Below are 26,260 nucleotides of genomic sequence, written 5' to 3' on the forward strand. Positions count from 1 at the left end.
AGAGAAAGAATATAAGTAGGCTGTGTGATGAATCCAGTGATGTCATCCCTCCCTCTCCGGGGCCTCTACCTGATCCTGACCCTGACGCTGGAGGTGGAGACAATCCTCATGGGAGGGAGGTAGACTCACTGACGAGCATGGTATCCCCTTTCCACTCTGGGTATGTCTCTCCCTTTAGGAATAATGCCTATGAATGAGAGCGGCTCGTGGACTCAACCGAAAAATCCTGTTTGAAGTTAAAGGAAACGACACACTTGAATGTTGATAGAAACACAGTGAGTCTGGGACTCGCAACCAAGTATGAGAAAACAAGGAACAGCCCATACCCCCTGAAAGTGGAAACTATTAGAAGTGTAATTCAGGGGAATGGCAGCCCCCCGACTTAGGGGAAACCTAGAAGTTGAGATGGTAAAAAGTCCTGTTAGGAAAGTGTACCAGGCATTGTGATTAAACTGGAAGAGTCAAGAAGAGGAAGTGCAACCTCGTAGGTGTGTGCAGTCCAAGAAGGGGGCCAACCCCCCTGGACTGGAAAATGTACATATTCTGGGGAAAGAACTGTGAATATGAAATTGTGAAAATCAAGGAGAGAAAGAAAACCCCCTTGATGGTGTATGAAATCCAGGGAAAGGGAACCATATACCCCTTGGATTGGAAAGTTGAATACATTGTGAAAGTCAATGCGAGGAAGAGAACCCCTTCATGGTGTGTGAAATCCAGGGGAAGGAAACCATACCCCCTGGATTGGAAAGTGGCATATTGTTCAAAAGCAAAGTGAAGAAAGTCCTTGCAGGAGAACACACCTGGTAAATTGTTTGCGGGCCTGGGACCCGCACCCAGTAAATATATTTGAATGTTATAGCTCTACGGAAAAAGGGAATCGTACCCACTGGACCGGGTAATGGGAAACAGTGGAAAAGGCATCAAGGGAGGAACCGTATCCCTTGAATTATTGTGTTTGTAAACTATAAAGTGCCTGAAAAACTCAGTGGGAGAGAAACCCCTCCTGAGAATTGTGAGTGTGAACTGACAAGAATCTGAGAAACTCAGGCAAGGCCCCCCCCCCCCCTCCTGAGGATTGTGGAACTTGTATTATTTGTTTGTTTTTGCACCTTTTGGAACCTCGTGTTGGAACTTTGGAAAAAGCTACAAATGGCCCCTTGAAAACGATATCCCTTTGCGCTTTATTTTGAGTTTGGCATGTAAGGGTCAGGTTAGAATGGAGAACATTTTCATTTTTGACATTCTGGCACAAACAACCATTAGTTTTGTTGAGGCAGGGAAACCCCTCTTAGTAATTTGGCGAGATGTCTTTTTCCAACCCTCTTTTGTTTCTTTAATAAACGTCTATAGCAACCATCACAATGCCCCCTGTCTCTGAGTCTTGCTCCTAACTCCTTACAGCTGTCAGAGGATGCCGGTTCTAAGGGGTAAGCACGGCTGGGGGTCTGCCCAAGCTCCAGTGCACAGACACCCTTACAGAACTCTATATTTAGGGTGATTAAATCATCTAAGTCACTCTACCTCACTTCATGCTTGTGAACCACACCAGTTGCCCAGTCAGGTGAGGGTGTGGCTGAGCTTGCATTACGCATAAAGGCACAGTGGAAGTAAAGATTAGATAGGATACCTTTCCACCAAAGGTGGAGCCTCTCTCCCTGCACACACACACACACACCTTGTGATCTTTCAGTTGCAGGAGATGTCAGTCCATCAGCTATAGATTCTCGCCAGCAGCTATTTACCCAATAATTGATTGTTATTCTCATAATCTTCAGATGTTGCACCAAAGATTTCCTAATGGATTAAAGATGTGGTGGGCTATTTGGCCTACATGAATGTATAGCTGTGAAAATGTCCTCTGCTTAGATCCGCGGACGTGTAGGAAGGTGACAATCCTGAGCCAGTAATGATGTGCTTGATGTGGCATGTATGTGGAGGATCCCCATGTCCTTGCCTGGGACCCCAGTACCTGGCAGGGAACAATCATATGGCCTCACCACAGGCCAGTCCCAAGGGCCCCTCCCCAGTTAAGAGCGTACAAATCTCTCTAGTCAGACCCAAATATACAACCTGAGATTGAAGGGTTTCCCATTAAGGTGACCCCTCACTTTATTCTGAACAAATGTAGTGCAAGTCTGGATACAGTTACTGCCTCATCCAGCACTTCAGGAGAAGCCCATTTAGACATTTGCTGGATCCGCATTGGGCTTTGCAGTCCTGCAAAGTGTCTTTCAAGGCTATGATTTCCTGAACACTGGTAAACTGGAACAGAAGGCAAATTTACAGCACAATTGTTCCCTAGGGAGTTCATTTTGTGCTGCGAGAACAGGTTTATAGTCATAATGTCGACAGACAAAAATGTCGAAAAATAAAATGTCGACTTTTTTTTCAATGCATTTTTTTTATATGGGGGGGTTCCCCCAACCCCCCTTTTTTAATTTTTTTTTAATTTTTTTTTAATTTTTCCCTTTTTTTTAGCTCCCAAACCCCTAAAATAAATATATAATTAAAAAAAGAGAAAGTCGACATTTTTTTGTCGCCATTTTTTTGTCGCCATTTTTTTGTCGCCATTTTTTTGTCGCCATTATGACCGTCCACCGCGAGAACATTGTATCCATTTTCCTGCTCACTCAGCATCACAAATTAATCTAAAGAGTTACATAATTTACCAGAGTGTTTCCAGCTCTGAATCCACATGCTGGAAACCCCACCAGAGCTCCCAGCTCAGTACAGACAGACGTAAGGAGGGTCAAAGAAGCATGTGTAAAATCCAAGATGGTAGACAAGCTAGATACACAATTGGTCCCACCCCTTATTCCAGATTATCCCCAGGTGCACTCAAAGAACCCAGCCAATCTCAGCCCTCACTCAATTACCCCTTGCAGGTGCAGATCCTCTGTGATCTGCCCCCCTACAAGGAGAAGGGGAGCATCATTTAAATACGGGCAGCTCCAGTTTCTGAATGTGGATAGTTTGAGCAAGTTGTGTATGGCAGTTGGAGGAGTTTGTAGGGCGATATGGGGACTGTGGAGACTGTTGGAGGTGAGAGGGGTAAATTCTTGGAGGATGTGTTGGAGGGAAGGGATAACATTGGGTGGTAGAAGATTGAAAGAAGCTGTAACATTAGGCGGAGGTGATAAGAGGCAGATAGAGACGAGAGGTGGTTGTAACATTCGTAGAAGGTAGTGAAGAACTGGACAAGAGTGGTGGGGGGGGAATTCAGTAAGAGCAAGAAGCTTCGGTGTGGCAGCTGTTCTGTGGGCAAAACCAGAGGGTAGGAGGAGGAAGCAGAACTGATCCCCGCCCTGTCAATGTAGTGCTTGGTACCCCAGCGTGACAAGTCCTTTCTGGCTGCACCCAAACCACGTTCAAAGTGGTTCACAGCAGAGTTATGGACCCTAAAAAAGTCACCAGGCCATAGACCGCATGTGGATTACTGCTGAGCTAGCCCAACCTTTCACATGTCTTCTTGGCTCCATAATGACGACTTTAAACATTCCTAAACCTTTAGGTGCCAAATACAGTCCAAACGGTCTTTCAAGTTTTTAAAGAGTTGATCAAGCCAGGATCGGTATTGTGATTTTATGTTCAGATTTATGACAATGGTACCGGTTTATTTATTTGAATAAGGTTTCTCATTTTTGTGAGCCCGCTTTTGCTTCCTGTAGGTAAATCTTTGATTTACAAAGCCACAAAGCTTTGACGTCCCTCCAATGACTAGTGCTCCTCTCTGCAAAGCCCTTTGCAGCGTCCTATTCAAGACCTGATTTACCTGCTTCGGCAGCACCTGCTGCTGTGCTGGTTTCCTAGAGACTCTTGTCCTCTGCCAGATGCTCAGAGCTACAACCTATCCTTGCACAGCTCATCTTCAGTGTAGTAATGCCTCCTCCTTGCATGGCAAGGAACCACCTTAGATGCTGTTTGCAGTTATGTCACCACTCAGAAGAAAGCGTCTGCACGTTCTTCAGGGGCAGCATGCTTGCGGCCCGTAGTACACCTGCATTTCTCTCGTGGGCTGTGCTCAGCAAGATCTGGCCCTTACTGCAGTAGCTTCATCCACTGGACTCGTTCCGGGAGGGTTTCTGCACATCCAGGGGGTCTGGCATGGCCCTGCTCTCAGTCATTGCTCTCAGGAGGTCTGCAGACAGCAGGGGGGAGGGGGGCTCTACACGCTGATTTGTTTAGAGTATTCAGCTGTGTTTGACACAGTGGACAACCGCGCTCTTCTATATTCGTTGGGTCAGTTTGGGTTCTCACTAAAGGCCTGGTCTTTGTTTTGTACAATGTGGTCAGGCTACCAGTTGCCCTTTCCTTTCTTTAAATTATTGTGGTTCTCTTTACTGTGGAATATACTGCCTTTTACTGTAACCCACCACCAGCTTTATAGGAAACACACCTGGGCATTATTATTGTAAATAATCATTAATTAATTGTCCACGCTAATGCAATAGCTGTGACCTTTTATTAAGAATGTTTGAACAGGGAAACCTACTGCTCCAGGCAACCCACTCTATAGTCCCCACTGTGCCAACTGCACCACAAGCAGATTATACCAACCTTGCTTATTCACACGTAAATATTTATTTGGAAGATGGTAACAATTAGAGCATAATGGCTCAACTTCTCACTGGATGCAGTTTGTTGGGATTAAATCATGGCAATTCTCTGACAGCCGCCTTCATTACCTTTGGACAAAGGCACTGTGCATGGTCCCCCAGGCATACCATCAACAAAGTCATCCACTGCTATTTAGAAAATTCCACTCAGATTTCCCTAGAATCCATTATCTCAAAAGATCTGAATGGGAAATCAAGCTTTTGCAGGGACAGCACTTTGTATGGAACTCCTGCTAAGCATCTGGTCAACTCTGGGCCATTCAGGTTTCTGGACGCAATTGAAGACCTATTTAATAACGATTAAGGGCCGACCAGAATCTCAACATCAAATCAGATTTTGGGTTGTTATGCTGGGCTCTTTGTTCCCAGTATACTTAGTGGATACTGGGGGCTCTGCTCTTTTTAACATGGCATCATAACAAACTCTCATACAATCGGATGAAAGAATTGGATGCCAATTACTATTGTACTGCGTCACAATACTAGGAAAGAAATAATAAGCATTTTCCCTTTAAAACAAACACTTCTTCCATCCATCATCATGCCTTGCCAAATGTATAATCTTTATAAACTATTTTATATCAACTAAAAGAATTTGGAAAATATTGAAAAGACATTTGTATCACAAGAAGATCTGGTTTCTAAATCTTTGGCATAATTCCTTTATAGGGTATGCGTTATGTTGTACTACAGCTCTACTACAGCTAGTAACATGCTTTTCTCCTTACACCATCTCCAGACAGAATTATCGTCTTGAAGAAAATGATCTAGCTATAGACTCACTTGTCAAATGCTAATGACTGACTCTCATTTCACTCCAACAGGCGATGAAAGCAGGAACAGGAGAAAGAAAGTGAGAGACTATATAAAAAGAAATGTACCATGCAAAACATTTACAGAGGCAATCGACACAATGGTTCTCCAGAATTCTAACCAGGAAACGAACACAAGATGCCAGATGTTGCCAGAATCTTATCAGGAAGTTGGTGGTAAGGCAACTGCTGAATGTGAAAGCGGTTTCTGCAATCCGAAATATTTCAGTTTACCACAGGGAAGCTCAGCCGCAGGAAGATCAGAAACTTATAATGAAAGTGGAATTCATCTGAGGAATTCACCATTTCCTAAAGCTCTCCCAAGCACAGAACACAACCAGAGAGTGTACACATGCCCAGAAGGTGAAACAGGCTACCGTCTGGAGGGTGGAATTTCTCGATCGATGAGAAGGAATTCAAGAGAGAGACCATATGCATGTACTGAATGTGAGAAAAGCTTCTTTCAGAAGAGCCATCTTATCACACACAATAGAATACATTCAGGGGAAAAGCCATTCATTTGTGTTTTCTGCCACAAAAGATTCAATCGGAAGGATTATCTGTATGAGCACATAAGAATACATACTGGGGAGACGCCCTATAAATGCGCCCAATGTGAGAAAAGCTTCATTCGGAAAAAAGATCTGAATTACCATCAACGAAAACATGCTCACAACATCAAAAATATCAAATGAAGAAATAGAAGCTATAGGGCATGAAACAAGACCCTCCTTATTTAGAGTAGACCATTGAACAAAAAGTGCAACAATGTTTATTAACAAGTTTAAATGAGTTATTATGGAAAGGAAAATGGTTGTGTGCCCTGCGATCGAGGTAAACCGCTTAGAGTGGTGTGGTACGAATGTTGTGGGGCACGATCTATGTGTCAAAGTTATAGTGGTGTGTGTTTAGAATAGAGCGAAGCTGTGGCCATATTTAACTGTAGCATGGAGGGCTGTTGTCAAAGCCGCTTTCCCTAGGCCATGGTGGGATTCATTAAACTGAAGGTTGCAGAAGATGGAGGGTTAGCTTTCTAAATGTAGGACAATGGATTATACACCAAATGCTTTACTGAATACATAGAAAATTGCTAGATTAGTGGTATTCAAACTTTTTTATATATTATAAAATATTGTTGCTGCCACCCCAGATATCTGCTTGTATTTTCTATTAAAAGCGGTCACCATATTCCTGTTTTACAAAGCCTCGCATCCCCCCCTGCCCCGCTTCCGTACTTCCGTCAGCCCCCGCGGGAGTGGGAGGAGGCAGACCTACAGTTTGAAGACCACTGGTGTAGATTGTAATTGCAGGTCAAGAGATTTGTAGGTTGTTTGTGGCTGTAAAGTGTGCTTAAGCATATGTACACAAAGTCTCGCCAAATGTAAACTACAGTTATACAAACTGACAATTCCAGTGGCATGTGAATCCCTGGCCTTGCTGCAGCAATGCATTTTTAACTTCGGATACATAATCTGGTAAATTCAGAAAATATATTTCCTTCTAATTTCAAAAGTTGAAAGGTTGTGCCAATTATCTTAGATTTGTCTTAACTAAAATGTGTAAATAATGAGACTTGGGAGATGGGCTTGGCGGTCTTTTCATCTTTGTACAGAGTCTACGAGAGGTAGCATGCTGTAACTGAGGCGATGCGATCTTACTGGCCTAGTGAGGCAGTGAAGTGCTCACGTCTTTAGGAATTCAGAGGTTAGACCCTACCTTGGCCAGAAACTCTTAAATCCTGAAAAGCAACACATTGCTAAAGGCGTAATTGTGTAAGACTCGTCTGCAACAGTGTGCCTGAAAGTTTCCCCAAAGAAGCATGACATTAAATGGGACTGCAGTGTGAACATTCAATATCACATAGTGCACGGCTTAGTTCATCCTCCACGATTTACTCTGAGAAGATGCGCTGAAGACAGAATTAACCTTATTGTTCTTGAACTGTAAAATACATTTTGCAGGCAAAAAATAGCACTTATTGGTACTACACTCACTGTGATGTCATGAAGATGTTAGTAATTACACAGAAATATAGCTGAGGTTGACACAAATTGAATAAATAACACAACTCATGATTAACAAAAACATTGTCTTTACCCAAAAGCCCAAAGGATTAGTCCATTCCCCACATCACCAATGTTCATACATGTGTAAAACAGCACGTATTTATCACCAATGGTCCCAATGGTAACAAAGACACTATGTAAAAGACATGCGCTTCCTCTTGTCTCATCACATCGAGAACGGCATACAAAAAACACAACAATCCAATAACAATGTCTTTGTTAAGATTGGGACCATTGTTGCTAAAAACGTGCTATTTTACACATGCATGAAAGTTGGTCATGTGGGGGGATGGCCTAATCATTTTGGATTTTGAGTAAAGACAATGATTTTGTTCATTATGAGTTGTGGCGTTTATTCAATTTGTGTCAACCTCGGCTATATTTGTATGTCATTATTCTGAGGTTTTAAAACAGGGGCACCCCCACGCGTTTTGTTATAGATGGAGATGATCACCCCCCACTGTCAGCATGGAATCTGTTATTACTATTGGACAAGCCATGTCTTGCTTCCTCTGCTGCTGGCAGTGAGGAATGAAGAGAGACGCTCTGGGCTGAAGGATCTGCAGTCAGAGGGTGTGGTATGTACATTTCATTGACTGATTCAAGTGATGGAGGAGGATAAGGCAATGGGAAGTGTGCAGGGCAGGCCCACGGGCATGGCTTTTGAATGACGCTGGGAAAGCAATGAGATGGTGTGTTGCACTACTGCACACATACAGGGCAGTGATCTACACACAAGGCACACAGTAGTCCTGCATTTCTAATGCTTTTATCAGATTGTGCTGAATTTCTATCAAGAATGTTACTTTTAAGTGTCATGAGCCCTCTGTGCACCCATTTGCCTCTAGGCACTAAGAGGCTATTCTAATCCAACCAAAACTGCGAGTTGATGTAATGAATTATGTTCTGCCCTGATTTTGATCAGGTGTGTGGTGTACCTCCCATACTCCTACCAAAGGACACAACGGTGATTGGCTTTTGATGGCATATCACGGTTGTATGCAGTGCATTACACTGGAAAAAGAAGTGCAGGTGCTCGCCAAAGGGATCAGGGAACCAAAAAATAACCACAATCTGATTTTACTGGAATAGCCGTTTCCATCGCGGTCACTGTCTATTGGGTAAACGGGCTAGTAATGTATGGCAGTGTTGTGGACTTTTCACCCCATCACACACCACTTACCCCGACATTCACTATTTTAGGCAGTATTGTGAAATAAATGTTGACTCAGGCCCAACTTTCCCTGCCCGACCCCCATGAGGCAGAGTCACCCCACTGGGCACAATCTACCTCATCAAGCACAGTCAATCTCCCCGTTGGGCATAGTCCTGGACCGTCTACCCTCCTCCTGGTCAGACACTGACACCCCAGCAGGCTCCAATCCATCTGGTTCAGTCACCCCCAAATAGATGACGACAGAATGAAAACGCGACCAAAAGAGACTACAGAGTCCATGTTAAACAGTGACTGACTGCCAATGATGGGAGGCATTCAAGGGTTGTAAAAGAGGGCAGAGTCCACGTTAAACAAGGACAGACTGCCAGTGATGGGATGGCATTGCTATCTTTGGCTTCATTGCCATTGATTTATGAACAAGAATGGTATCAGGAGAACAAGAGAGACTGAAGAAGGTGGACAGACAAATAAGAACTTAAATCGGTATATTCATTTTATTAAGATTTATCTAAAAAACACTTCAACACATATTAATTTAATTAATTCTAAAAGACATTTTGCTAATCATACAACCTTACATACACACTCTAATGCAATGTTTAAATAATGTACAGTGCTGATATTACATGATATTACATTTAGGAATGAACTGTGGTTTATAACATTGTGAATGTTTTATAAACTCAATGAAAAGAAGTGGTTTAATGAATTGATCAGCTTCTTTAATTTCTCAGCACTGTACATTATTTAAACATTGCATTAGAGTGTGTATGTAAGGTTGTATGATTAGCAAAATGTCTTTTAGAATTAATTAAATTAATATGTGTTGAAGTGTTTTTTAGATAAATCTTAATAAAATGAATATACCGATTTAAGTTCTTATTTGTCTGTCCACCTTCTTCAGTCTCTCTTGTTCTCCTGATACCATTCTTGTTCATAATGCTTGGTGTTACCTCTAGGTATCAGTGAAAGTTGAGGTTCCCACTTTGGGTTTGTTGTTCATTGCCATTGAACCATGGTAAAAGAAAGGGCAGAGTCCCTGTTAAACAGAGACAGACTACCAATGGGGAGTCATTCAAGCATGGTAAAAGAAAGGGCAGAGACAGACTGCCAATGATGCATTGCCATTGAAGCATGCTAAGAAAGGGCAGAGACAGACTACCAATGGGGAGTCATTCAAGCATGGTAAAAGAAAGGGCAGAGACAGACTGCCAATGATGCAATGACATTGAAGCATGCTAAGAAAGGGCAGAGACAGACTGCCAATGATGCAATGACATTGAAGCATGCTAAGGGAGGGCAGAGACAGACTGCCAATGATGCAATGACATTGAAGCATGCTAAGGGAGGGCAGAGACAGACTGCCAATGATGCAATGACATTGAAGCATGCTAAGAAAGGGCAGAGACAGACTGCCAATGATGCAATGACATTGAAGCATGCTAAGAAAGGGCAGAGACAGACTGCCAATGATGCAATGACATTGAAGCATGCTAAGAAAGGGCAGAGTCCCTGTTGAACTAGGACAGATTGCCAGTAATGGGATGGCATTCTGGCGTATTAAGAGGAAGAAAAAGGCAATCGGACAAGGAAAGGAGGGGCGAATGATCAGGAGAGTCCACAGAAGAATCGCAAAAGGAGAGGCAAACCTTAATGCGAGAGATATACAAAGAATGTGTACATTACACAAAGTGAGGCGGGCGGAAGAAACCAGGAATAAGAAAGCACAAAAAAAAGAGATCGCATGAGCAGTGAAGGGATACAATTCGAAAAAAGGCAGAAAGGCGGCAAATGCCAGAAGAGATTGAATGGCGGAAGATGGAAATCACACAAGGAGAGGGGAAGCAAAGCAAGTCTGAGAAACCAGACAGTGGCTCACCGGATAGTCCCCGGGGATCTGTCATCCAGGTGGCCAGGACACGGACATCGTTTATGGATCCAGTTCTTGGAGGTGGACCAGTGTGGGAGGATCACCTGGATGGGGGGGGGTCCTCGGGAGTGGAAGTGGGACACCGACAGGCGAGACGCGGTATCCCCTTCCCTGTAACACCTTTACCCCATCCTACCAGGTAGGATACTTAGTAACTCAACCCCACATCCTTTCCCGGCACAAACACTTTCTCACGGACAACTCACGCTGAGAGAAAACGGACTAACACCCGAGCCATATACCTGACATGTCACAACACAAGGGTCAATCAATTACTGATCATTAGACACACCTAACTTCATCACACTTTGCCACATAGATAAAAGGCGGAGCACGAAAGCACACTGAGCAAGACAAAACATGCGAGGAAGCAGCAGTTCCAAGATGACAGTTTAATACGAGGAGAAAGACGGCAAGACCAGAGAGGGTTGCAACGAGTGAAGTACCCTTGACCTTTTCAGAGAAAAAAACACTACTTTCTCAAGCCTTCGAGAACAAGAAACATAAGACCTGGAATTAAAGCTGAAGAGGAGTGCATTGTGTGTCGGAGGTACCGGGGGTTCTCACGCGTCAATAGCCAAGGCGGGGAGGAGCAATTGCTGCTGTGGTGCTGTCGTTGGCTCCTTCAACAAAGCAGCACCAGTAAAGTCAGCACAGCCAGTGAGGTGGGGAGACTGATAGTAGACTGGTCTGTTAGAACCAAGGTTGCAAGCGGAACATTGTATGATGACATCTGATGAGAACAGTGTGTGAAGCGTATGTGATGAACGACGTGAATATAACATCTGAGGAATGACTGACCTTTTTGTAGCCAAGCTACATACCATATACAGAGTGTCCAGCACCACATGGCTGCTCATTCGAAGGTCTCTGTTATGTATCCGACTGAGAAGTGGCAAATGTAAATTGTGAAATCGAAGTGGTTCTGCAACGGGTCAAGCTAAACCCTGTGCACATTTGTAAATCTTTGATAGATAATACAAACTATAATTGGTCCGAAACCGGCTGAGGGAGACTAATTGTGTAAATGAAAGGATCTGAGCCCAGTTGAGTGGTGAACCGGGAGTCGCCCAAGAGAGAATATTCTCTGAACATTGTAGAAGGGGATCTGAGCACGGAAGTGGGGGATGCGGGGTGAACTGTGAGTTACCCGAGAGGATATTCTCTGAACATTGGAGAAGGGTATCTGTGCCCGGAAGAGGGGGTTCCAGGGTGAAGAGTGAATCACCTAACTTGAGTACTTGTAAGAGGAAAGGAACTTTTGGTTTGTTTTGGTATATCGGGCCCTCTGCATCAAGAGACTTTGATAATTTAAGAGACTTGGGCACAGAAGGCCCTGATGCTGATAATGTATCAGTGTCCTCGTTCCAAAGAAGCCTGAGAGTGTGCTATGCTCGAGTGAACTGCCTTGTCCTGTGCTGAAAACGTAGGGAAGGGAGACCAACGGCTGAACATCCTGACCTATAATTTTTGTGAACACTTCTTTCTTTTTCTTGAACACTCCTTCACACTATTTGTATTTTGAAGATGGTGTTTAGCAATAGTTTGTTTTTAGTATAGGCCCTTTTATTTTGAGGAGACTCCACCAGGACTGCATTATTATTTGATGGTCGTAGCTTGCTCCCATCTGTAGATATAGGATTAGATAGGCATTTATCAAACCCTTGTTAAAGTTCAATAAATCCCCTTGAACTGTGGTCACGTGTCTGTCTTGCTATTGATACCATGCTTCCTTACACAAGGCAGCGGCGAGAAACACAATAGTCCTGCAAGATGTCTAAGGAAAAGTAATGTAACGTTCCTTTGTATAGTGCACCCCGCCCCTCTTATGTTTGCTTCCTTGTTGTGTGACACTGCAAGAAAGGAGTAGGGGTTGGAGTGTTAGTGGGGATAGAGGAGGAGGCAAAAGCAAAACCTAAGGTGTGTATGAGTGCAGGCCAGAAGTACCAAAGTGCCAGTGTGGGCTGTGTGATGTGTGGTGGTGACAATTGAACATGTGCTTTTATATGGAAGATGGAACCCAAGATCCATTACAGGACAGCACTCCCAAGACTGGATTAGTCACTGGTGTGCCGGGGTGTGTGATGGAGCTAAATGTGTGAGCTCTGGCATTGCTCCACCAATATTAGTGGGGGTGGTAGTAGGCATAAATGTACTGCATACGAGATTGTGTGTCTAGTGTAAGGTGGTAGGAGATGGAGGGGTGAGTCGTTTGGAGGTAGGGTAGTGGATTTGGGTTATGTGAAGACTACAGTTATTATAATGCTATGCTAGGATGAACCGTTTGAGTTCCAGTCTGGGGTTGATATTGGAATGGCTTTTTCTTGTGCTGTTGTCCATCGGGATGCAAAGTGCTTTTTTTTTTCTTCTGGTCTCTGTTTCGTGACAAGAGCAGGGAGACTGACATGACTGAGTCCGATCTTCTAAACTTCTCGATTTTGGTATTGCTCACATGGGAGTAGTCTTTGATGGTGAGGCTTACCAAAATGGGTCGCATCTCTGTTTTGTCCTGGTTTCCAAGGTTAGTCTTCTGGCTTCCAAAAGGTGGGTCCAGGTCTGTGATGCTCATTTATGTTGTAAAATGGGCAAAGTCCTTTGTTTCTGGGTTGCACATCTGTCTGATTCCATTTTCCCCGTGGGTCTTTGCGTCCCAAGTCTGGGATGGCTGCTGGCCAAGATTAGTAGAGTATGCTTCGATTTTGGTCTGGTACTAGATAAACTCGATTCACCAACACTCACTTAGGCTACTACAGAGACCAACTGAGGGGCTCCCCGACCACTGAGTCCCAGGGGCTGCGGGAAGGCTTCCTGCAGCCTCCGGAGCCTATAGATAGAAGTGTCCCTTCTTATCGAATCTGTACCTGTACTCTGATCGAGCAACCAGATAATCTGGGACTCAAAATCACTAAATCAGAAAAGTGGTGGCACTAAGAGGTGAAAGCACCGGCCCAGTTAACCTTTTGCTGGTGTGGGAATAGTTGTGCTGCGTTAACCGTATTTCACACTGAATACAGAAAGGATGTGTAGGTCACGTCCTTTGCACCGGGACTGTGGTGCCAACGAAGTGACATCAACTTTATTAGAGCTTCAGGGGTTAAAAAGCTGATTGTATGGTTGAGATTCACAGGCAAATACCAGTTTCATTAAGAGTTCCTAACTTCAATGCACAAAGGGGATAGGAGGAGATGGGTGGTTTGGGGAACAAAAGGTAACCTCATAAATGCACACACTCATAGACACAATATCGAACTTCCACAAACATTACAGCTATAGGTACTATCCGTGTGTATTTCTTGGTGAAGCCATGAAGGGGTTACTGCTTTTTCAGCATGGTCCCTTCATATGCCTTATCATTATGCTGTGTGTTATTGGTACATGACACGTCACAGGTCTCACCTTCTCTGCCGCTGGCAATGGGGCTTAAAGCAGGAAGGTCCAGCTCGATTTATCCAGAGACTGGGATGAGAGCCTGATATGCATCTTTTCAGACCTTGCGTAACCAGAAAATGGTTAACAAAATGGCTCCATTTTTGCAGGATGTATTTTTCAGAAAGCTGGGACTTTGGTAAAAGTGGGTGTGAAAGGCAAATGCTGAAAATAAAGGAAAAGACTTATTGTAATGTACACGCAATGCCAAGGTGCTCCATGTGCAAGTAGCGAATGCTGCTGTGTCCAAGATCACACATGCAGTTCTATGCATATCCTGCCCTCGATGACCATGAAGAACATTTCAATTCAGACCTACCTGCACAAAATGGTGTGCTTTGCACAACATATGCATTGGGGGTCATTACAACCCTGGCGGTAGGGGGTTAACAAGGCCGGTAGAGCTGCCAGCACCGTTAACCCCCTACTGCCTCATTACGAGGTCCGCTCGCGAGACCCGCTAAGGACGCCTGGTAAAAGCAGGCATCCATAGCGGGTCCCGCGAGATGTCCAGCATGCTATTAACGTCATTAACGGGCCCGTTGTTAGCATGCTCCCCATTCCCATTGTGCCCTATAGGAGCTCGAACAGGAATGGGGATGGGTTCCCTGAATGGGGAAATACCAGGCCCTCCAAGGTCGGAATGGCCCGGTATTTCCCCATTCAGGGAACCCGGACCCGGTACCCGGAGTGGGGGTAGCCATGCCGCAAATAGCGGCATGGCTACCTCCAGTGTTGTAAAGACCCCCATTGTTTCCTAAACTTGGTGAATTAGGCACTTTGAGCCTCATTACGAGTTTGGCGGTAACTGAAAACCTGTAGGACTAACCAGAACTCATAATCCGGTGGAAATGCCACATTTCCCACTTGTGGTAGCTTTCATTCCGTTTGGAGGAATACTCACTGCAAATACCACCAAGTGCGTAAAATAATGAGGCCCTTTGCGTGTATAATCCCCTGATTAGAATGACATAAACGAGTTCTCCTTTTTGCTCCGCTGCCATGTTGCAATCTATAGATCTGTTCCGTTGTTGATGTTAATTTCACTAAACGCTTGGGCTTCTAATAGTAACAGTTGACATTGGGGAGTAAGACTGGTTTCGATATTTTTATCCCATGTGAGGGATCAAAACTGAGAGCCAGACACAAGGTTGTCATGTTTTTGTCAAAGATATTTATTAAATGAAAGTGTTGGGAAAATGCCTCTGACCCTAAGCTACAGAAGAGATTCCCTACATATAAACCAAAACGAAAGATCTGTCTGTGTCAGGATGTCAATAACTGAAAAACCATCCTTGTGTCCAAAACATCCTATCCTGACCCTTACACTACAAACAAACCAATAAAAGTGTGTAAGGAAAATATTTTCAACTTGAAACTGGCAAGAAGTGTTCACAACTGAAATAACAATTCCAGCAAAAGTGTTTTCCCAGGTGGAGGCCATTGGTTCCAGAGGGTGGATCCCTTCACCTAGATTCTGATGTAGAATGGAAACAGTCTCTTATACTAGCAGTTCCTTTCTTTCCTGCCTTGCTTCACAAGGTTCCTGTTTAGGCAACACATTCTGTAACTGTCTTTCTTTGACATCAGCCTTTCCTTGGTTCAAGCAACAACTACCATTCCCTCCTTGGTTCAGAAAATCAACACCAATCTTTCCTTGATTCAGACAACACAGTTCTTCTTTAGCATTCCTGGGGTTTGCAAATTGCCTGGTATCCTCCCCTGCCAGAACTCTCTATATATCTCTGCTGACTGGTATCATGCTTACCATGACTTTTCATGCGTTTTACAGTTTCTCAGTGTTACCAATGCTGTATGTGTTGTTCTTGGTTTTGTATATATGTTTGTGCTAAGGTTTGCCCCACATTTGCAATTTAGGTAGTCATAGTATAGTTCATTGGGGTTTGTACTTTGCTTTTTCTGCATTCATACAATTCTTCAACGGTATTGGGTTCAAATTGTTGTCGGCACAGTCGATGGAATTTCCCGGATCCCCACTGGCTTTGGGTAGGCTCACTGGCTTTCTCCAGCATCTCTGGTTCGGTTTGCACTTCTGCAGCGTGCTGCTTTCACCCGCTTTCCGAACTGGTGGGTGTAGACGTTCTGACAGCTTCCCTCTTGGCTCTGCCCTCAGATGCCTGCTTCCCTTCAGGTCCCGCAAATGGAGAAGGCCACCTTCTTGACTTGCCGAGCGCCCAGGACCTCTCTTGTGGCCCCCAGCATCTCCCCAGCACTTCTTTTTGGTACAGCGTCTCACCCTCTAAGATGGCGGCCTCCTCTGCTCTACCACACCGGTACATGATCTTCGTGTTCTTGAGCTCTGTGATAGGAGTCAACATCTCCTCCTGCACTGATTCTCTGAATAGTGCGCTCACCAGGTTTAAATGTCCCACGCACAGGTGTTTTGGAAAAAATAGACTGCACTTTGAGTCTCATGTTCGTGGTATCTTGTTCAAACCCCTGCATCCTACGTGTCTCACTACATGGGGAATTCTGGAAGTTGAAGCCCATAGGTGTTTTTGTATACATGCTATTTGAATAATTCTTTTAATTAATTAAAAAAAAAATGCACTTTGGAAGAAAAAGGTGTGGTGTTGGCTCTGTGTGTGTTTGTCATAGTTAGGTACTTGACCAGAAAAATATGGAGAGGTTTCTTTACTCCTTCTACAAGGGGGAACAAGCAATTGGCAGTAAGCCATTGGGGTTTTTGGTATAAGAGGAGACCTTTCTCATGGAAAAGGAAAAAGGTGTTTGGCATTAGAGGGTCTTCATCAAGGGAAAGGTGAAGAAACTTTGTCTCATCCAATGAAGTCATGAAATCTCCCCGGTATTTGTCCCCTCCCATGTGATCCTCCCTCATAAAGCCACCCCCAGGATCAGGTAGCGGCTGCCGCCTCCTGGCCACCTGGGAGGTGCTCACTGGCGGCGAATCCGTGATGACTCCATTGGCTTCATCACACCCGGTTTCTGTTTGTTTGTCCATTGTCTGCTTGAGTTTTTGGCAACACTTTGGTGTAACTCCTGCCTTTCATGGGCAAGACTGGTTCAGAAAATAGTTGATGATCAACTTGGCCTCCGTGGGACATTGAAACTCACCGATGAAATACATATGCCGCTCAAGGAGCCACCTCTGAAATAATTCCCCTTAATTAAGTGTTCCATTCGCAAGTATCAGTCACACGCAGAGCTTGATTGCACAGCCCTGGCTCTGCGCAATCACTTACGCTGCACCCAGGTCTCTTAACGTTATGTTCTTACGGTATTAAATATGGTTTTCAATCTTTTTTTACATGCATTATTTTGACCTCAATAAAAAGAACTATAAACGTGAATCATTTGATGGATGTTTACATGTTTCTGAAGAAACTGCTTAATTGGGTGGGTATTCGTGATTTCATTATATTTCTGCGGCATTTGTCGTGTTATTGAACAATGGCGAGAATGAAAGTAAAACACATTCCAAACCTTCCAGATATCTGTCTTTTTTGTGTGAATGAAGGGGGCCCCAGTTGCAACATCTGACCTGACTAATCATAAATCTGATTTGTACCACTTCCTAATCGAGCATTGCCTTCTCAGTGCAGGTTGCTTGATGCAACAGGATGTGGTGCCCAACTGGCACAAGCCACTATGGAATGTATTGCATCCTATTTACCCATTTCTGTAGGATTCACCACCCACTCACTCCTGCAAGCATTTTTGATAAGTGTTGGCAGCTCTCCCCTTGTGATTTGAACCATGCTGTGATTTTGTATACTGTATGTTTATTTTATTCTGTTGCACAAACACACACTTCAAAGGACTTTAGTAGATCATTTATGTAAGACTATATTTTATCTATTGATAATCGCTTAACCGTTTGCCTCCACGCTGCCTGCGCTTGTTGTGGGGCTTTTGATACACCTTATTTTGCGCAATGTCCACCTCGTAAAGTGGAGAAACCTGCATGAAATAGGATATATTCAGTAGAAAATCGTAGTTACGAGATGGTTATGTTGTTTTTGCCCCTAAAGCCAGTAGCATATTGTTAGAATGCATGCCCATGCTGTCCACTCCAATATGTGCCAATACCCGCCTATATAAAAAAAACTTTTTATATACACTTAAATGTATATGTGTGTATATATATATCTGCAACCCGACAGCATAGCTCCAGCTGTCCCAACCAGAAATAAGAGAAACATCACTCCTGAAAACCTTATCCCTCTGATTCTACCTACTCTTAACTCCATTCCGGACCACACAGATTCTTCAACCATGGTAGACTTGTATAATAAAGTAATGCTATCTTCTGTTGACATTATAGCACCGCTCAAGCTAAGAAAAAGCAAACCTCGCAAACATGTGAATACCTGGTTCTCTCCCCACCTTAAGGCTATCAGCTATCAGACAGGAGAAACAACGCTATGAAAAAATCTGGAGATCAGATCCATTAGAAAATAATAAGAAAAACTTAAGCAACTTAGCTTCCCAGTACAAAAAAGAAATGATCCTTGCAAAACAAACCTCTTACAACCTTCGAATCTCTCAAGCAAAATCTAACACTAAAGAGCTCTTCGCAATTCTGAAAGAAATAGAAACCCTTGTCCAGTCGCCTGACTCCTGTATCAAGGACAGAAATTGGTGCACAGATATACAAAATGCTCTAGCCAATAAAATTACCTCTCTGCAAACTAAGATTAGTAATAAAGAATCCCTTCTCTCCATCTCTAAATCGAGCAACACTAGCCCCTCTTTGGCACAATCCATCCCGATACCGCCTCCTGTGCCTATTCCCCACTTCAACTTCAGTAAAGTATCTACTAAAGATGTTGAAAAAGTTATTCTTACACTCAAACCTTCGAATTGCCACGGGGACCTATGCCCTGCACAATTGATAAAAGATGCAGCTCGTGAACTCTCACTATTTATTACCAAATTAATAAACGCATCCTTTACATCAGGCACCATACCCAACAATCTGAAACAATCTTGGATCCTCCCGCTCCTTAAAAAACCTAATATAGATCCCTCTACTCCCACCAACTACCGTCCCATTACTACGGTGTCGTTCTTACTCAAAATCCTTGATAAAATAGCGTACCAACAAATCCAACACTACCTTGAACTTAACCACCTTCTTGGAGTCCGACAGTCAGGCTTCAGACCCCAGCACGGGATTGAGACTGCGCTTATAGATCTTAAGGCACAGATAGATGAGTTGAGAGATGAGGGCAAGACAGCACTACTGTTACTTCTTGTTCTCTCAGCTGCATTTGATCTGGTCAATCATGAGTTCCTTTGCACACAGTTACAGTCGGCAGCCCACTTCTCCCAAGAGGCAACTGAATGGATTCAGTCCTTCCTCAAAAACCGTACTATGCGGGGTTTTTTCCCCATCAGCAGCTGCTGACCCTACGCCCATTACCTGTGGTGTGCCACGAAGCTCCTGTGTCTCCCCTACTCTGTACAACATTTTCACAAAGCCCCTTTTCGACGATCTAGATGGCCTGGGTTTCACCTACACTAACTACGCTGATGATACCCAGATCCTCATCCCGCTGACGGGGGATTATGACAAGTATTTGGCCTTTGTAAATAGAGTGTACCTCATCATCCAGGCATGGATGGCCTCTCATGGTCTATGCCTGAATGATGACAAAACAGAACTCCTTATCCTAGGCACCGCACCCAACCTTAATAAACTAGGCCAAAATTACTCTTCTTTTGTAATCGACAATAATAACATCACTGTAGCCAAGGAGGTTAAAACCTTTGGCTTCTATTTAGACTCAACACTCACCTTCAAAAAACAAGTTAATGCCATGGCATCCGCCACATCCTATACATGTCAACTTATTAGAGCAGCCAAACCGTTCCATTCACCGAATAATTGCATCGCTTTAGCTAGAGCGTTGATCCTGTCCAAGCTGGATTATTGCAACGCTCTCTATGTAGGCAGCAACAAATACGTCACAAATAAAATTCAAACTTTACAAAACAATACCTTAAGAGCAGCCCTAAGCCTCCCGAAGAAAGCCCATATCTCAGAGACTAGACGATTGGTCAATTGGCTTTCTACAAAAGACAACATTTTCCCTAAATCTGTCTCTCTGACTCATAAATGCCTACACCAAGCTTCCCCTCAATACTTGACAACGAGATTTACCAGACCGGTTTCCTGCCGCCCCTCTATAAAGGCCATCTCAAACGTTCTTCTAGTGCAAAGATTCATACGTACTATGTCGTGAAGGAACAGCTTTCCTGTCAAAGCAGCACAATTTTGGAACCCCCTACCACCATCCCTCAGGGAAGACCTTCCCTACCCACAATTCAGATCCAATACCATCTTATGGATCAAGGAACATGACATCTAATGCATTTCCACCGCCGCGTTATACTATCAATTCTGTAAATTGTATATCCTTTCATCTTCTATGCTTAGATTTATTTACAACCTATAAACTATGTGTATTTACCTGTATTTTATACACAGATGTATCGGTCCTAATGTTGTGATGCTCCCAACACTGTAACCCAGTTGGATTAATCTACTGTGTGCTCTGTAACCTAAGCCGTACACTCCTCTTGTCGCTTTTGCGACCTGCTACCCACGGGTTAGCTGCGCTTACAAATAATAAACAGAAACACACCCATCCACTGATTTCTCCCCCCGCAAACCCAGATTATTTTTCAATGCAAAGACTTGAACTGTAATAATCTTCAAACAGGAATGAGGTCTAGACACTGATGTTCAATGAATGAGAATCTGAACTTCAAAATGATAGAACTAAATAACGTTTTCACTAATAAAGGGAACATTTGATTCATGAATTCAACCAAGAAAACACATTATTTTGTGTAATTTATATGTGCATGCTTGGATGGAAGTTGATACACGTCTTCATACTTCACCCTGGTACACTCATCAACAATACCAAACTCTGTGCCTGAGCAGCACACACGCTGAATAAAATTTAGGAAGACTCTGATAGGCCTGGGTATTTCTTTTTTTGTTTGCTTTTCCCACAGACTAGTCCTCTCATGTTCAAAATAATATTTTTCTGCTGGCTGTGCCAATACGTGCCCCGCCCCTCAGAAAGCAACAGATGAAGGTATTTTTGCTCCCCCCCACTGCCATAATACGTAAAGTCTTTCAGTCAACACATACAAATTCATGCACACAAAAGCCTCAGCCACTCACTATTCTACGTAAACACACCACACCTCTGATCCACTCCCACATGGTTTCAAACTTGCAGCCGCCTACAGCTCCCCAGCTTTCACTCACACATTCATTCACATGCACAGACACTTTCCTTTCATTGCAAACGTGCATTCACAAATAGACACTTTAAAAAAATCTTCCCTTCAAACTTAGGGGTGGGAGCGAACCTGTCTCCCAGCCTCTCCCCATATATTGCCCTGTCGGAGCTGACCCACCAAAAGCCCTGAGGCACCCCTCAGTCCAGTTCCTTCCACCAGCCAGATATTTTACCTCTCCAGGCAGGCTCTCCCCTTCCCTCCATGGCCTCACACCCTAAAAGTGCCTTCACTCCAGTTTCTAATGCGAGGAGTGAACAACAAAGCCGGTACTTAAAAAAGAAAGCTCCCTGCAGCCTCTTCCTTAGCTGACAATTGTGAGGGGTAAGAAATGAAAGGCGGACACAAAGTTGTCATATCTTTGGTTAAAGACTTTTATTCAAATGAAAATGGTTTGGGAAAATGCCTCTGAGACCCTATTCTAAAGGTTTCCCTACCTAGAACCAAAAACTAAGGATATGTCTGTGTCAGGATGACAATAACTGAAAAGTCTTCCTTGTGTCAAAAATGTCCTATCCTGACCATCACACTATAAACGAAACAATAAAACAATAAAAGTGTGAAAGGAAATGTCTTGAACCTGATTTTGGCAAAAAATGGTGCATAAAGCACAGAGAATTGAAAAACCCCTCACTACTGGAACCCAGGGGGAAGTAGAGATTGACCGATTATTATCACATACAACTTTACAACACCATAAATATGTCACATAAAAAATACATTGCAAAGGAACTCATTTGGACTGAAGACAAAATAGAGCAATCTAAATGGAAAAATATGTATAAATCTTATTTTATTGATAAATATTAAAAACAATATATATTCATACAATAGTGCATCACGAAAAACACAAAAGACGACTGTCTATGTAATAGAACATACAAAAAGGGAGAGGGGAGATTTTATCAATCCTCCTTTCGCATTTGGAGAATTTGACTATAGCAGTTGTGCTTAAATGCTATTCGAGAAAAAGAGTGTCGACATGTTTCGGCCAGAAGTCAGATTAGATATGTTCTCAGGTATCCATTCAGGAATAAGTGAAATGGCCATCTTCAGGACAACAAATTTCTTTGTGATGAAGCTGATGTGTAGTTTAGATAAGACATCGTGATTTAGTTCCACAGGGTCAAGTGTGCTGGAGTAGATGCAAAAGTTCATCCGTCTCAGAGTTATTTTATGTACGTTTGGCGGCAGCTAGCGGCACAAATCGTAGGGACTATGGCAAGGTGTACCACATCCTTGAAAAACTCCTGTGTGGCTCAGAAGAGAGCTCTTATATGAATCGTATTGGGAGTCCGGGCGTGTAGTTCAACAGACTGGTTTGTTCAACAATACGACGTCCGTCGAGATCTGGATAGCAGGGGAGCCGGGATCAGTCGTTCGCTTCGGGTGCTCGGGTGGTTAACCAGCACCCAAAGCGAACGACTGATCCCGGCTCCCCTGCTATCCAGATCTCGATGGACGTTGTATTTTTGAACAAACCCGTCTCCAAAGTCCGTCTCCAGCCCCTCAGACACTCCTGTGTTGGTCCTCCAACACAGGGAAACCAGCACCTCGAGCAAAAGGAAATGGGCAGCCTTCCCACACGGCTCCCTTCACCTTGTTCAGCCTGCCCCAGGGAGTCCCAGCTCCCATGCCAGGGAGTCCCAGGACCGCCTCTCTCCGTAGTCCTCAGCGTCTCAGCATCCTGCTCTAGTAGGAATATCTGCTTCTTGCACCGGCCTCCTTGCTGCTTCTCCTGTCGCTCTTTTCCCCACTGGGCTGGTCTCCTTTTATACACCTGCAGCCCCTTGACAGGCTGCAGGTGATAATGTCCAATTAGCCCTACCTGACAAAAATCAAAGGGACATGCCTGACCCTCGCAGCTCTTACCAGGCATCTTCTTCGTCCCAGTACCAGAATGGTAAAAGAGCATAGTCTTCATTGCTTTTAAGTTGCCTCTTTTTCATGCCAGTACTTAGGGGAACTGGCTTATAACAGCCTATGAAGGTTGGGGAAGAGTTGGGTTGGTTGTTAATGGGGAAAGGGGATACCATGTCTTGCCCAAGGGCACCCCACTCCCAGTCACCAAGGACCCTCCACCCAGGTTATCCTCCCTCGCTTAGCCGCTCCCAGGGCCGGGATCCAATAGCAATGGCCTTTCCATGGCCACCTGCGCAGAGGATCAAAGGGGTTTAGGAGTGAGAATACCCTGAGGTTTCTCACAATACCCTTCCCCTAAAGATCTGGTTTCCCGCTCTAGGGCTGCTGCTTGGATGATAATCATGCAGTATGACTAGTTCCAGAGCTGCTGTAATATTTATTTATGATCTAATCCTCTTACATGAGTGTATCCAAAATAACAGCTATTACTTAGTACTTTTTCCACTAAGAATCCGAGTGTAAACATTAACTTTGTCCAAAAAAAGATTTATTTTTGCAGTTGAATTTTAAAGCATGAAAATATATAGTGAATACAGAGACACTAACACAATTGTTGTCTAAATACACATAAGTAAAAAACAAACAAATGAAAAAGAACAACAAAGGCAAATTTACAAAAGACACACACTAAGTGTACTCAAAACATGAATGAAATAGTCTAACTTATACACATAGTTTATTGCTTTTCTCTAAGCAGGTCTGCCTATGTATGCGAAAAACATCATCCCAGTTTGTTATGTTGTAATTTGCAGGGGTGTTTATAGATCTAATCTGTAGACGCCCATATGCGGTTCGACGAAGCGAGCCACCTGCAGGGCATAATGTCAATAGTCTTCCTCAGGGCGGTTGTGTCATATAACCCTAGGGGGAGCAGACAAGAAATGTTTGGAAAATATTCTTCTTTGAGAAAAATAGGATGAGAATACAAAGAAAATGTTTACAAACAGATAAGGGACTGTTTTAATAATTACAATAGGTTAAAAATGACTGATGGTTTGTCCTTCAAGAAAAACATACCCAATCATTATAATGGGTAATCAAGGAATGTAGGGAAAGCTGGTAGTGACCCTTGTTTCGTGCGGAGTGTGTGGCGCAGAAGTGAAGGGTAAACCAAGCAGTGATCCACCTAGCAGATCTGTGAGCAAAAAAATAAACAATTGCTAATTTATCTGAAAAGTTCTGTGATTTCCCTATATTAGTTTCCTTATCTTTGCTTTTGTGCTCACTTAAATAACGTTTGTTTCATCATACTTGGTGCGTTTTTGTGTACGGGGTAGCTTTCACGGAGAAACCGAATGCTTCTAATTTTAATTTGCAAACTTCAGGATTAGTTCTGCCATAAAAGGTCCTGGATGCAGGGTAAGTGCTGTGATCTTATTGTAATGGCAAACAGAACTTTTTACAGCTGTGTTCTGAATTCTCAATCGATATGCAATGTTAGGTACTACATTTTTTTTTTCTTTGTCACAAAAGTTTTCAATTAGGGCTATCCGCTGGGACCTACTTTGGGTGAAGAGGGCACTGAGAGGAAAATGGTAGAGTAGTATGACTTATTCAGTGGGAATAGGGTTGCTTGCTATTCTTTGACAACTCCCTGTCGGGTGCTAGTCACTCTAAATAAAAAATTGTAAATCTATTTTACTCTCCGTCCATTATTTTCTTATGATTTGATTATCTAAAGCCCCTTTTGAATCAAGGGCTTATAATGTAGCAGAAAAGTACGTTTTAGGTGGATTTCCTTACCTCCTGCGTCAGTTTGATAGGTGAATGGCTCCCTTTCTTCTCCGGCGCTGCGCGTTGCAAAACGGCACGCAGCGAGTATCTCATTAGGCGAAGTTTGGCTTTTAGATAAACAAAGCTTGTTTCCTAGTGGTCACGAGGTGCGAGCCCCCTGCTCTCGAATGTATCTAACATTGTGACTGGGTTTGAGGAGCCAAGCCTCAATGGGATGCCGGGATCATTGTCCTGGTAACGTGGTTTACTATGTTTGCATAAAAAATGCTCAACACAGCGTCCAACATGATTTATTAATGACAACAAAAGAGGGGTGTAGAAACAAATACTTGTTTCTATTTTTCAGTATCCAGATGGATGCACAGATTGTGTGGCATGCACCGCCTCTCACTATGTTTGTTGTGTGCAAACCGAGGCTCCCGCGGCCATTGGTTGCTATGGTAACCATACCCGATCTTTTGCTTAACATGATGATTTTTATTTAAAAAAAACAAGCTGTTTTCTTACAAAGAAAAGAAAAAGACAGCCATTTGTGTGGCATACGATCCTTTGTAAACTAATGGAAAGAATGAGACGTGTGACAATTGTTAGTCATGGTGGCTTTGTTTGATCTTTGTTTCACATGGAAAGAAATATCTACATAAGAGAGGAGGGGGCTAGGATGAGCCATTTCTTTAGTTGCATCCAGAATGCTGCCTGCACTTCTCCTACTCTATTTTGATAGGGATTGTATGGCAAATCATAATTTATAACTTTTGAACTGTTCATTGATCGCTCTCTAAAATACTGTTCTTGTAGCTCAAAGTCTTTACTTTGGATGCTCTATACCTGTTTGCACCTGTCATGGATTTGAACCATTTCAAATCATTCCACCATCGCACACGCCACAATAATGTGTTTGGGAACACTCAAAGGTTTGGATTGTGTGTTGAAACACTTTGGGTCATTGGTGGCTGATTGTAATTTTTGCTTGTATATTTGGGTTTCTGGTGAGCTGGATTTTTGGATATGCCTATGTCTTGTAATTGAGTGAGAGATGGCTCTCAGTACCCAAATAGAAATAGTATCAGCATCCGAGTGACTCGGCTTTGCCGGGGAGTTTTTTGTTCAGTCGTCGTTTACAGATTTACAGACTTACAGCAACTAGGCTATAGGTTGTTTCTATAGCGGAGGAAGGAATTCCTCATTCAATCCTTTAATGTGCATTTCCATTCTGTGAATCCAGCGTACTTCTTTCTGGAGCAGGCATCTGCCCACATTAATTGAGTGTTTGA

General features: G+C 43.4%; 1 protein-coding gene and 1 pseudogene across 2 annotated transcripts in view; one reads left to right on the plus strand and one right to left on the minus strand.

The window, feature by feature from the left end:
- Window positions 1–2,341, minus strand: part of LOC138493390 (septin-10 pseudogene) — a 35,445-nt pseudogene extending 33,104 nt beyond the window's left edge.
- The window catches only part of LOC138491096 (zinc finger protein 33A-like), a 512,100-nt gene that overhangs the window by 377,107 nt on the left and 108,733 nt on the right, over window positions 1–26,260 (plus strand). The window contains exon 7 of one of the 2 annotated variants that reach the window (XM_069617410.1): window positions 5,441–5,605. The exons of the other annotated variant lie outside the window; for it this stretch is intronic. Within the exon in view, the coding sequence (XP_069473511.1) occupies window positions 5,441–5,605 (165 nt within the window). The remainder of the gene's footprint in view (window positions 1–5,440; window positions 5,606–26,260) is intronic. 2 annotated transcript variants of the gene reach the window in all.

The sequence above is a fragment of the Ambystoma mexicanum genome, chromosome 10, assembly GCF_040938575.1.
Source record: "Ambystoma mexicanum isolate Mex_15411 chromosome 10, UKY_AmexF1_1, whole genome shotgun sequence".
NCBI classification, from domain to species: Eukaryota; Metazoa; Chordata; class Amphibia; order Caudata; family Ambystomatidae; genus Ambystoma; species Ambystoma mexicanum.